The 13,589-nt window shown below is 36.4% G+C and overlaps 1 protein-coding gene across 2 annotated transcripts in view; it reads left to right on the top strand.

Annotated features, from left to right (window-relative positions):
- The window catches only part of Gabrb2 (gamma-aminobutyric acid type A receptor beta2 subunit), a 207,480-nt gene that overhangs the window by 162,170 nt on the left and 31,721 nt on the right, over positions 1-13,589 (top strand). For both annotated transcript variants that reach the window (XM_021176879.2, XM_029483941.1), the window contains exons 7-9: positions 5,604-5,741; positions 7,544-7,696; positions 11,310-11,554. In XM_021176879.2, coding sequence (XP_021032538.1) covers positions 5,604-5,741; positions 7,544-7,696; positions 11,310-11,554 — 536 coding nt within the window. The remainder of the gene's footprint in view (positions 1-5,603; positions 5,742-7,543; positions 7,697-11,309; positions 11,555-13,589) is intronic.

Here is a 13,589-nt window from a genome sequence, read left to right on the forward strand (position 1 = left end):
AAGGGCATTTGAGTTGGATATCTAGCTCTGCCCTTTGATAGTTGTGGTATTGAATAGGCCAGCAAAGGGAAGGCAGGAGAGGCCACTCCTGTAGTGAGTATACAAGATAGCTGGCTGTCTGACCATTTTAGATACATCTCAAGCCCAGTTCCAGGGCTTCGAACTGGTCTAACCCAACACCTATCCTATTCATGAGTGTGGGAAGGGGCCAGTCCTACAAATCTAAAACTACAGGATCTCCATGGCACAGGGCCACAACAGAATATCTGCAAGAAGTCTCAGTGCAGCTCCAGTATTGATTGTGTAACAGAAGCCAGACCGAGGATACATTTCAATGAACATTTGAGAGCAAAGAAGTATAGACAAAAGGATGTCCTGTGGGACACTCTGTGGCACACTACAGCTTCCACAGATTTTTTTTTTCTCTTTTGGAGAGGGAGGTTGCAAGGATAGAGATACAGTATGAAGGGACAAAACTGGGTATGAGTGGTATTGAGATGCATGATATGAAATTTACAAAGAATCAATAAAACGATAAAAAGTTTAAAATGGTGGCATCAGCAACTTTTCTCTTATTAGTGTTCTCATTAATCTCCATGGCTTAATTTCTTGGAAAATGTGCATGTTTTTGCAAAGTGAAGTTATAAAATTTAACATTCATTTAATACGTAACAAACAGATTTGTAGACTGACAGTAAAGAGAGAAAAACACTTTAAAATGCCAAGTTGTGGTGTAAAAATAATGGCACACTTGTGAGAATAAGCTTAGTTATTGCGTATCTCTGTTTAAAAGTGGCATTTCCATTCCTTAGATCTTTAGTAATACATTTATTTACTGATATTTGAAAGCAAACGTGTCTCCAAATCATAACTCCTATACACTGATTTATAAATATACATATCTGTACCTCCTAATCAAAAGTGATGTCATAAAGCAGCTGCCTATCAGCTTCATTCTTCCAGGTACATTGTAATGAATCTGTGCTTTGTGTATGCATAGCCCACCTGAGGTTAGTATGTAGGTTGTGCTTTTGATGATACAACCAAAAATAATGTGGTGGCTCAGATTTAGGGATTCCATGACTAAAATATAACAGGTAAGTTTGATTTCTGAGCCATGAATGCAGCCCTTCCGTCCAGGGACACCTTCTGATGTGTTATAAAAGGAATCTAATTATTTTCATTATGGATGTTATGAAAGTCAAGTCATGCACATTTGCATATATTTTCTTAGTTTTTAATCACTCAGAGACTGCTAAGCATTTCTCTAGAGAAAATTCAAAGTACAGAGAAAACTAGGTCTGTTTTAAACCAATGCTACATGGTGTATCAGACTGTCTTTTTATCTTGCCTGCCCTAGCTCAGTGAAATATGATTGGTCTTTCATCTTCAGAAACTGGTGTGGGGGAGGTGAGAATGCATTTGTTTTTCTCTTGGAATATTTTAGCCTGCTCTAACCAAAATGATGTCACGACACTTTGGCTTTTGAAGACTGGCAGTAGCCAAGAAATATGATTAATGTGCTATATCATCGTGTTAGAATCCAAAATCATAGGCATCAAAGTGACCTTTAAGTACTTGACTCCTAGTTTCCAAGCCTTTAGAAAGGTTCTACAAATGCAGTTAAATCAGTCATTTTCCTAATCATTCAGCCAGCCCCTGTGCCTGCTCATGGAAGCATAAAAAGATGGCACGCAGCAAAATGCTATTCAGTTGTAATATTTCATAGTTTTAAATTATCAAAAAAGTAATAGTATTCCCCCTGTACAGTTATATAAAGTAGGAGTGGAGAGTCCAAATTTTTTTAAGGGTCTAGTACCTAGATGGTGAGCCTCACTCCACTAGAGTACCCTACCTCCAGAAATATATTGATAGCACAGTTGGAGTTGATGGGTCATGAATTCTAAAATAAAACAAGAAAACAGAAAGTTCCAGAGGTGGGTATGAGAGGAGATAAGGGGAGGAACTGAGGTAAATGTAATCAAAATATGTTGTGTGAAATTTGAAAATAATTAAAATTTAAATAGTAGAAACTCAAAAATGCATGCTTTTTCACCTTAATGCACCTCTAAACATCAGTATTATTTTTATTATCTTGATTCATGTATGAGAAAATAAAAAATAAATAATGGTAACATAATTTTGCAAGACATGGGGGAAAATATGTGACTAAGAATGACTGGGTAACTAACCCTTAAATTGTTTTTATAACATTTGAAAATCCATTTGGAAAATATTTTCTTAGTGCATAATAGAGGTATAGCCAAGGTTTATGTGTGTGGGTGTGGGTGTATTCATAGTGTATAAATACATAAATAAATCATCATTATAAATATCTGTCCACTCAAATCAACATGTGCACTAAATCAAAATGTTATTAATACAATGATTGTACTGAGTGCCTCTCCTCTAGCAAGTATTTCTTAGCAGACACTGTCACACACATAGATGTAGTTCTTAGTCATGGTTCCACTAGAGGAACAAATGACAAGCAAATCCTATGCTGTCTTGTTGAAGTGCATCCCATTTTTCTTATGAATTCCTCTGTCTATGGATGTGTAGGATTCACAGTGATGAATGCAAGGATGGTCAGTAGTGAAGGAGTGAGGAGGAGAAGAGGCTGGGATAGCCTTCATTAGTTCAGCCCTTATCCTCTGTATGGGAAACATTTCATGACTACTGTCTCTTCTTCTGGTTTTGAAATTGCTTGCCCTTTCTTTACATTCAAAAAATGGGCACTTTGCCTCCTTTTAGCATATTGTTTGTCTTATGTTCCCTAGCAACATTGTGCAGTGGGAGAAGTCTACTTTTGGAGCAAAATGGCAACAGTTCCTTATTCAGTCACATGCCAGATAGGTGACTTTAAACACATTATGTCAATTCCCCTTGTCTTAGCTTTCTCTGCCATCAAGTTAGCATAAAAAATAATTTATACACAATATGGGCAGTCAATCTTAAAATAATGTTTATAAATACTCCTCTTCTATAAAATAATTATTGTAAATATTGATATGAGTATATATACATATACATATATATATTACTTTTATTTTAGGGGTTTTAGTGAATTAGAAGACTATATTTAATTTGTAGTTGATAGCATCCTTTTCCTTATGTGCTAGACAAGGCTTCCACATGCTACCCAAAATATAGTTATCCATGATGCTTACTTAAAGGCAAAATCAAGTCCCTAGGCCAAATCATCAGCTCCATAAGCTTCCTATGCTCTTGGGACAATAAACCCAGATTTATTGTTCTTGAGACTTTACCTCTCAGTAAAATTCACTATCTGCCTACCAAAACGTGATGATATCTGTAAGTGATAATTACTATTTTCTAAACTCTTTCTGTGGGGACTGATTGTGCCTTCTTATTTCACAAATACCCCCTTTCCTGCTTATATATGACAAATCCAATTTTAGGAGACATTTCTAAGTACCTGGCTTGATTGGTTCTAAAGACCACTGTCCTTTCTTTGTAAATTGCTTTTAATAAAGACACTATCTCATAACTATCTCATAACTGAGCAATGTGTATAAAGAACAGACAATATATTGCATTTGAGATACCAGTCTGGACCATGAGTTCCCAATATCAGTAAATGTATAACCTTCAAATAAATGGGGTACAAATACTCCACAGAGAATTTGTTTATTATGCCATTAACTGATCGCTTAGAATGTGATAAAATCTTCAAATTTATTTTTAAATCAAAGTTTTATATCAAAACAGACATTCCATTTTGAAAGATCTCTAGATTAGCTCGAACCAATAAAAATGCAATCAATTAAAAGTCGACAATTCTGTTTCAATAGACAAATGGTGTTTGAAAGTGTACCAAAACATTCTAAAAGTTCACCAAAATCCTACACTCTGGAACCAGTCATACTGATGCTCAATGAGATTTAAAACCCTGTATTTGTGCACTGAATAAAAAGAAATATGCTAGTAAGAATGGATGGAACTTCAAATGCCCTTAAGTTTGCCATCATCAGAACTGAACTGTAGGCTGTGCAGAAAACAGAGATGTCTCAGTGGATAAAATGCTTTCAGTGCAAGTATGGGGCTTCAGTTCAAATCCTCAGATCCTATGTAAAGCTAAATACAGTGGCTGTGGCTGGAATCTCAGCACTCCTATGGTGAGTGAGAAATCAAACACAAGAGACTTCCCAAGTGCTCATAAGACAGCTAATTTGGCATGTGCAGGAGCAAAACAAGAAAACTGTCTCAGACAAGGTGGAAGGAGAGTACCTTTCCCTTGTGTAGTAACTATAAAGTAGGTTAAAAAAAAAAACAAATACCTGTTTGCCCTTCTGCCTTCACATGTGTAATATATGTGCATGTCTTTGCTCACATAGAACCATGTACATATAAACATGCACACATTGAATGTTTTAAGTGGTAGCTTTTTAGTTTATTTGCCTTTGATTTTTACAGATTTAACCCCTACACAGAGGTGGTTTATTGATCATGATCTCTGTGAAGCTAAGTGTTAAACGACAGGTATTCTGGTTTTCTGTGTCACATTATTTACTAGCAAGCCAAAGTCAAGGATCCTAAACACTCTTTCATTTGTTTTTCTGAGTTTAAAATTAAGGGGCCAATTCCCAGACTTATAATATTCAGCTATGATGGTCCAATAGATTTTTGAAGACATGAGGGTGACATCTCTTCACATGCCATATATAAAGATATAATGCATCCATTTTGCTTGAGGGATATGTTTGTGGCTAGTCTAGATGAGCCTATCAATTATTAAAATATATTAGATTCTGTTGCATATATCTCTCTGAAAGTTCTTTTTATAGTCTAATATATGCACTTGTTACTCTTACAGATGGCTACACAACTTTCTGTGCTTGTTATTACAATATATTTTTATTATATAAAATCCTTTCACCTGAGAATATCCAATGAGCATGATATGAATGCCATACACAATAGTTCATTAAAGGGAAGCATGCTTTCTGAATGTACTGGGCATTTGTAGTATCCATTCCTATCTACTAGAGACTGTTAAAACCAAAACCAATTGAATTTGAAGTGTTCAAAAACTTCAATGAGAAAAATGAGATTTTTTTTGGAGATGTGGTTTATGAAAAAGTAATTACTCATTTCTTCATGATTACTTCTTTTCTGACGTGAAATGAAATATTTTATAAGTCAAATCATCTATATTAGAGGGGGATGACTTGAGGGCATTTAGCACTAAATTAATCACTTAAGTTTTTTTTTTCTTCTTTTATTTCTTAGGCACAATGTAGAATTGTATGATCTGTGATCATGTTTCATATACAGGGGAAGATTCACAAGCAGATTGATGTACATTTGAACTCCTATGTGCAGCACGTCCTACTTTTAATGGGAGGATTCTGTTAATTTTTCTAAGCCTTTGACACCTTGTGTGGGTCTGAGGATACCTCCCTTATGATGAGATTGTGTGAGGAAGAAATGCTTCAGTAGACTTCAAATGCTTAGACTGATTGCTACTTCACACATCTTACTATCACTGTAGCTTCTCATACATGCAAGATCAGCTATGTGAGTGTTCTTTCTATATGTTTGTTCCCTGTTTGAGCACTCACGTGTATTTCCTCTTACAGATGGCTACACAACTGATGACATTGAGTTTTACTGGCGTGGCGATGACAATGCAGTCACAGGAGTGACAAAGATTGAGCTTCCTCAGTTCTCCATTGTAGATTATAAACTCATCACCAAGAAAGTTGTTTTCTCCACAGGTTTGTATCAGAGAGAGGATTTAAGCAAAAAGAACTCGATTCCATTTTTTTTCCAGATGAATAACTTGATAAGGAGTTGGGGGTGAGGGCAGTGGCTCTGTATCCTAGGAACCAACAGAATAGAAGCTATGCTATAACTCATATTTCTCAAGAGGCCCCTTGTACCATTCAGAAACAGCCAAGTGTTTCTGAAAAGCAGTCTCAAGTAGAGCCCAACCCTCCTCTTCACTGCTCATGTGCCAGAGGAAAGATGAGATTTAGAGATGGAGTATAGAAAGACGGAGGGAAGGAAAGGTGACTCAGACTTAGATGTCTCAACTTCTTTTAAAATCACTTTTAAAAAAAACATTATAGTTTGCCAAGGGCAGTTCATTAGGCCCTAGAGGTGCAGCATGACATCCTGTATAGTAAGTAACCTTGAAGGCCATGTTTTCCTCAGAACATGAGGATTTCATTAGCTCCAGCTTATCTTTGAGCTGACATCTTCCAACCACTGTGATGACACAGACGCCTTTACCTCAAGATCTCAGGCATTTGTGATGTTGTGGGTGGCTGCATGAGTTTTCTAAAGATGATATGGGAAGGCATTCACTTGCTAGAAACTACTTCAGTGGAAGTAATAGGCTTGCTGGAATATTCCTCTTGGTGATTTTCTTGTTGAAATGAATCCAACAGGCACATAAATAACTAACTCCACTGTAGATTTGGAGAATCGCCTTTCTGCCAAGGATTCTGATACTTAGAGAGCTGTAAACCACTTTCTGCAAAAGCTATGTTGTGACTTAGTAAAAATACAAAGTTAACTCTAGCTTAGGAGGGGTGGAAAAAAGCCCGGAAGCTTTCTGTGAGCCTGGGGTTTTTAAATCCCTATAATTCAGTGGAAAGGATATCCTTCTGAAAATATTTGGATTGCGGATATGCTAAGACTTCTGATGCTTTAGCCACCCCCCCCCAAAAAACCCTAATTAATGCTTTCTGATAAACAGCAAGAATATTGACTTTCCTGCCTTTGATAGTGTGAACCTTTCACACTCCAAGCTGGCACACTCCAACATGTCTTCTCTGTAATGTTAACTTCCCAGAACTCCATAGTCAAAGGATTCATATTTAAGAAACTTATATTGTTTGGTACCTGGAGGACTGGGATTGTCCTTGTGGTTCAGGTTTTTTGGTAGCCTAGTATATACTAAAAGTTATGTCTTTAGCATGACACTTGTTCTCTGGTTTATATCTCATAAATCTTACTTAGAGATGGTAATTCTCTACTTTTTTTTTGAGTGACTACTTTAGACTATAATACAAGTAATTTAGTTGCTAAGGAAAGAAAAGGCTATACACAGTGAAAGACACCTGGGTTCTGATCACAGACTGAAAATGCATCCTATGTTTTCTGAGGATGTTTGTTACTGCCACCAGGGCCTCCGGCTTTATTCTTATATTAAAAGATGAAAAATTATATGGTAAATGTGCTAAGAAAGAGTTGAAATAGGGAAACCAAGTGACTGCACAAATCGTGTTTTCCTAGCAGTTGCAGAGAATTGATATCTTTGATGTAAAACATGAGGCTGACCTGGAAGAGGAAGGTTTATTTAGTCACTGGTAAGCACAGGATTATTCCACACTTGACAGTCCTGCTGCTCATTAAAACTCCTGGGATCTCAGACTATATTTACAAAATAAAAATGCCCTTCACCCATAGCTAAAATTATATTTAAGAAAGAAGTACAAAGTTTTTATGGGCTTTTAATGGAAAGTACCTTATAAATATTGATAATGATGATGTTCTCAAATTGCCTTTCCAGGTTCTTATCCCAGATTGTCCCTAAGCTTCAAGCTGAAAAGAAACATTGGCTACTTCATCCTGCAGACATACATGCCATCAATTCTGATTACCATTCTCTCCTGGGTCTCCTTTTGGATTAACTATGATGCCTCTGCTGCACGGGTTGCTTTAGGTAGGCCATTTGTAAACTGTGGAAACCTCTCTCTCCTCTGTCCTTTCTCTCCTCTCCCTCATCTCCCCCTCTCTTTCCCTCCTCCCAAGTGGTGTGTGTGTGTGTGTCCAAACATGGCTGCCTTACTTTCCTCACAGAATTTTGTCGTGTTTAAGATGGGACTTTTCCTATTAAAAGAGTTCAGTCATGAGATTTCTAAGATCTGATTCAGTGTTAAATCAATTAAACACAAATTAAAGCTCTTCCATGTCAAAATTAGTTAATGGTAGAACTGTTGGTAATGAAATTGGTTTCATCAGTTTGATAGTCTTATCAAAACATATTTTGTATAATAGTGCTTACATAATTGCTCAATTTGTTTCCATGCTTCTTCACCTGCCAAATGCTCCTTTTATCTCCTATCCCAGCACAGAGATGTACTATATAGTATATGTATACATAAAAAATGTTCTGATGGTTTATTCATGTTTCAAGATAGCACGTAGAGGGCAAGAGACAGAGTCACGATGCTGGGACATCCTTTTTAGTCTTAGTTCATCATATGTCTAACTTTGTTTTTCTGTCATAGCATCAGATGTGAATAAATCACATTTAGTAAACATTTAATGCAAATTGTATGACCTCTTGCTCAGATTTCTCTATTTACATTTCTGACTAATCCCTTTTAAAATTGGGAGTTGTTTGGCTTCACCATAAGATCCCGATACAGTCATTACACTCACTTCATTTCTCATTCAAAAACACTTGCATCTAACATGTGCTGACACAGTGAGGTGCCGAGGATGCATTTCTCCTTTTCTGAAATACATTCTAGCAGCAAATATAGATAAGAGTCTTAAAAGCAAGGAAATGGAAGTCTCCTTGACATCCACCAACCGACCAGATAATAGAAATGCAGTCCATATACACAATGGAACTTTATTCAACTGCAAAAAAAAAAAAAGAAAGAAAATAGAGGAAAAGTAGACTAATCTGGAACTTATATTAAGGGGAGTTTTTGGAAAGAAAAATTGCCACATTTTTTAATCTCATGGGGACCCTAACTTTGAATGTTGATATGTACATGTGCGTGTATGTGTTTGAATGAAATTGTAAGGGAAACCATGAGAGGAGAAAAGAAGGTGTTGTGGACCAGACTTCATGTAAAAGCAAAAATGTGAGGTAGATGGCAAAAGTGGGACAGAGGGATAGATGTAGACAGAGTAGAGGATGGGCCGTGAGGAGTAACAACATTGAACATGTCATAATAAAACCTAAAATTTTGCAAGTTAATTTTAAAAAGACAAAAAAGAGACTCTGAATAACCACCGAAAGTTATCACATAAGGTGAGTCTGCAGAGAGAGGTAACCAAGTATATTGTAATTATGCCTGGCAGTGGTACCATGATGAAGACTGACCTCACACAGAAGTTATTACAGGAGAAAAGACTTGAAGAAAATCAAGATCTAGGTGATGACTGTCAAAACTCCTCCAAAAGCTACTGGCTTGGAAGCAAATGGGAATGTCAATGGAACCTGGCAGAGGACAGTATTGAGAAAAGTCATAGGGAGAGAGATAGTAGGAGATGGGGAACTAAAGACTCCAGAAGAGATTCAGGAGTGTGGTACAAAGTTTTGCTTTTATACCAAGTGAAATAGAGATACAAGCAGGAAAGTGATAGGACTTAGTTTCAGTTCTATGGGGTAGTATTAGATGCTGTTAGGTTAGCCTGAGTTGAACAAGGATGGGAGGGAGGAGCAGTGAGCTCCAGGAATGAGTCAAGTCTCTCTCATGTGTGTTCTTCGACTGACAAAAACTACCCATGTAGACTAACCAGACATGTACTTTCTGTTTAGTTAGTTTTGTGATACTCTCCCCCTAAGCACTGAAAGACTCACTGGAGAAAGGTCCATATATAGTCATATCTAAGTGCTGTCTTATACAGGGCTTGTTGTTCATAAAATGCTAATAAAGAAATGAAAACCATATACTGTGATTTCATAAAATAAATCAGATATCTATTTTGTGTCTATTGCACAAATAAGTGATTTATTGATGCTTTAAAAGAAATGCTCAAAATATCTTTACATTTGAATTGTTTATTATTAGGTACACAATTACCTTCAAATGGCATTCAGATTAATACTATAGTCAGGTTTAGTAAGTGTATACTATAGTAATACCTGTTATAGAAATAACTGGGAGTAAAATGAAATTGAAAGTGTTTCAAAATGACTCATACAGAAGAATATCTGCGGTCTGTAAGGAAACATCTTAACTAAAGTCAATTGACGTCCAGACTCATGTTCAGGTAACTACTTACTCATGAGCTCTACCTGGTGTCTGTTTAAATCAAAATAGAAGTCACTAATGAGACGGGATTAAAGAAGATGGTTACACTGGAGAAGTCTTTGGAAAATGAAGTTAAAGTTTTGAGATGTGATTATGGGTTGTTCCAGAAGTGAATATTCCTGAGATCTCAGTTCAGATAGTATCAGTACAGCTTCTTACCTGTGTGATGTGGCATCTGTCTGTACTTTTTTTACTCATCACTACAAAGTTGGGACTGCATCATATCAAGTTCTCTGAATTCCAAATATTTCTAACTTCCAGTGGCAGCTCTGAGACTAACTGTTCTCTACTGTTAGCGATGCCTGCTTACTAGACAAGCAATTATAGCCTGAGGTCACATCTCCAATAAGGACCACTGCAACTGACTTGTGTCTCATGTCTGTGTGTTATGTATGTATTCAATTGCCCAATTCAAAATCATAAGCACTCTAGTTTCTGCTTCTTTAACCCCATGCCTCTGTCTTTCAAATGTTTGTACTAGTTTGTGTTATGTTATCTGCATAGTGCATTCAGAGATCTGTGTCTGCTATTTCAATTTACCGTTCCATTATTTATATGGATTATCATGGAAACCTTTAACCTAGTATTCCTTCTTTCTGCCTTATATTGCATTTCTTCATTCCCATGCTGCTCCCAGGTGATTTCTTAAAGTCAATATATCCATTTTTATGCTTACCTATCTCTATGTAGCCAGCATTGGGCATTATCTTTAAGTAAGCAGGCTTTCATTTTACCTCCATTCTTCAAATATATCTGTATATATTTGAAAATCTTGAATCTTATTAAAAACCTGTGAATTCCCTGTAATCCAACCTTTATGCAAAGTTTTCATACCTATGACATCCTGGGGTTTGCTGTAACCTTTCATCTCTAGTCCCTGGTTGATTAAGCAACAGCCACTAATTTTTCAGAAAGCACCTTCAAAAAATCTCCATTCTTGACACTGACATATCAGGAATATGAACTAGGATCTTCTCTATGATAATTTACTCCAAATATAAACAGGTAGCATAATATTTAATCCACATTTCCAATTCTCTACTTCATAAATAAGTATAAATAGAAAAATAAGTTAAAGAATAATTTCCATAAAAATTCATGTTCACTTTAAGTTAATATTCACATAATTCCAGAAAGGGTCCCTAGGCAGATTTACAACAAATTTCTATCAAATAGATAAGTATCTATAAATAAGCTAGCTTTTCTAGATATTATGAAAACAGTAAGGAAATAGGAATGTTATTACACTAATTTTTTTCTTTACCCTTTCTTTTTTTTCAGGAATTACAACTGTCCTAACAATGACCACAATCAACACCCACCTCCGGGAGACTCTCCCTAAAATTCCCTATGTAAAAGCCATTGACATGTACCTAATGGGGTGCTTTGTCTTCGTCTTTATGGCCCTTCTGGAATATGCTTTGGTCAACTACATCTTCTTTGGGAGAGGACCCCAGCGCCAAAAGAAAGCCGCTGAGAAAGCTGCTAATGCCAACAATGAGAAGATGCGCCTGGATGTCAACAAGGTACACTTACACAGACATGGTCTCTGTTGCTCAAACCCAGAGGAATCCTGTGGAACTTGATGGCGCTGTTTGACATAGGAAAACAGGGCATAGGAAACAAAAGTCTAATTTCCTTCCAAAATTCCATAAATGATAAGTGAGAGGTAAAATAGGCTCCCCAAACATATCACCCAACTCTTGGATATCCTTTCTTTAATACAATGGTTGCTCAAATTTCCACACAAGCTATTTTCCTATGTATGAGAATCACATAAGTGACATCTCTCTAAATTTAATTAAAAAGAAAAGTTTATTTTATCTTACTCAATAGTGCTTGCTGGTACCTGACCTTAAATATAAAATAAAATTGCATCATTAAACAGTGGCTTATACTATACTAAATGAAGGCTCTGAACCTTCGATCTACATTCTCTTTGATATAAAATACAAATAAACACATTTAGAAATATGTTAATTACCTACCAACAACAACTTGAGTTTTTCCCCTTCTGAGTAATCAAAATGATGGGAAGAAGTGGGGAAAAGTGGAGTCACTTTCTTAGGTGATGTACGTTTGCTTAAAGCCTTGCTCATGCTCTTAAGCCAGAGCCCTTCCCTGCATAAGCCTCCATCTTCATCAAATGAAGCAGGATCAAAGACTTCCTACATAAATTTGTTTACACCACATTTTTGTTTTTGTTTTTGTTTTTCTTGAAGTCAGTTTTTCATCTCGGTAGGATGTCCAGAAGAGAATTTTTTAAAGACTGAATCCTGGGTCCCTCCTAAGCCTGGGCATCATACATTTTAAAGGTTCATTGGGTTATTCTTATTTGGAACCCATTTTGGGTATCATCACTTTGAGGGATTTGGGCAACAGTCCCAGTGGTGGTGAGCTTTTTGGATTCAAATGTAATCTCACCTTGCTTACCTTTGTAGAGCTTTCTGCCTTAGACAGAATAATTATGAAGATATTTCTTCATATTCTATGTTGGAACTTTTTGAGTTAAATGTTTTCATCAACATCTGTCCTCGTGTTTATGATAGGACATAGACTGCAGAACTCATTTAGTAATTCATACTGTTGTCCTGGGAAAAAGAAATGTGCTTAAACTCCCTGAACTTACAACCCATAACAATAGTTAACCAGAACACTGACATGTTAATGTCTTCCACTTCTTTTTAATTCCAAGAATAGAACTCAAGTAACCTCCACCATTGAAATTTACTTGTAGACAGGACCATGGAAGCTTCTGGGTCATGATCTCAAACTAACCATAGGGCTGATTTTTGTTTATTTTTTTAAATTAAAAACATCTTTCTCAGAAGATATTTATAATGATAAATTTTATATGTCATCTATGAAAGCCAATAAGCATGGGTTCTAGGAACTGTCCGTTTATTCTCAGGGCTTGGGTATTCTACAGCTGTAATCTTTTGGCTGCTAAACAACGATAGCCAGCCTACTGGTGTGCTTTTCCCAGGTTGACAAATGAGAGTATTGTTAAAACTGCTTCATGATTCACCAGATAGAGTATCCTAAGTAAAGAAAACAGAAAGAATAATAAATAAAAGTGTCTCCTAGGACTCGAGTTTGAAATCAGTTTCAACAATTGCCTGGTGCAAGTCCGACTTAATAAGATAACATCTGATCTCTTTTCACCTGGCCTACCTGATCTTTTTATACTAATTTGCATTTAAATGATAAATTTAAGATTGAGGCAGAGAAGATTTTAAATAAATGGAACCTAAAGAACCTTACAAAGTTTTAAAGTCAATTGTTTCCAGATGGAAGCAGGGAAAAACTCATGGGGGAGGCACTTTTTGATAATGAAAAGCCCGAGTTCCTGGCTGAGGGTGGGCACAGTGCAGATCATAGCAAAACAAGGATCACAGGAGACTGATACCTTGTAGTACATCATTGGTTTCCAAAACGGGGGATTTTGCCCCCTTAGAGACAGTGTAACAATGCCTAGAGACATTTTTGCTTGTCAAACTAGGAGATAGTGGTTGCTACTGACATTTCATATGTGATAGCCAAGGATGCCAGTAAACTTCC

The sequence above is a fragment of the Mus caroli genome, chromosome 11, assembly GCF_900094665.2.
Source record: "Mus caroli chromosome 11, CAROLI_EIJ_v1.1, whole genome shotgun sequence".
NCBI lineage: Eukaryota > Metazoa > Chordata > Mammalia > Rodentia > Muridae > Mus > Mus caroli.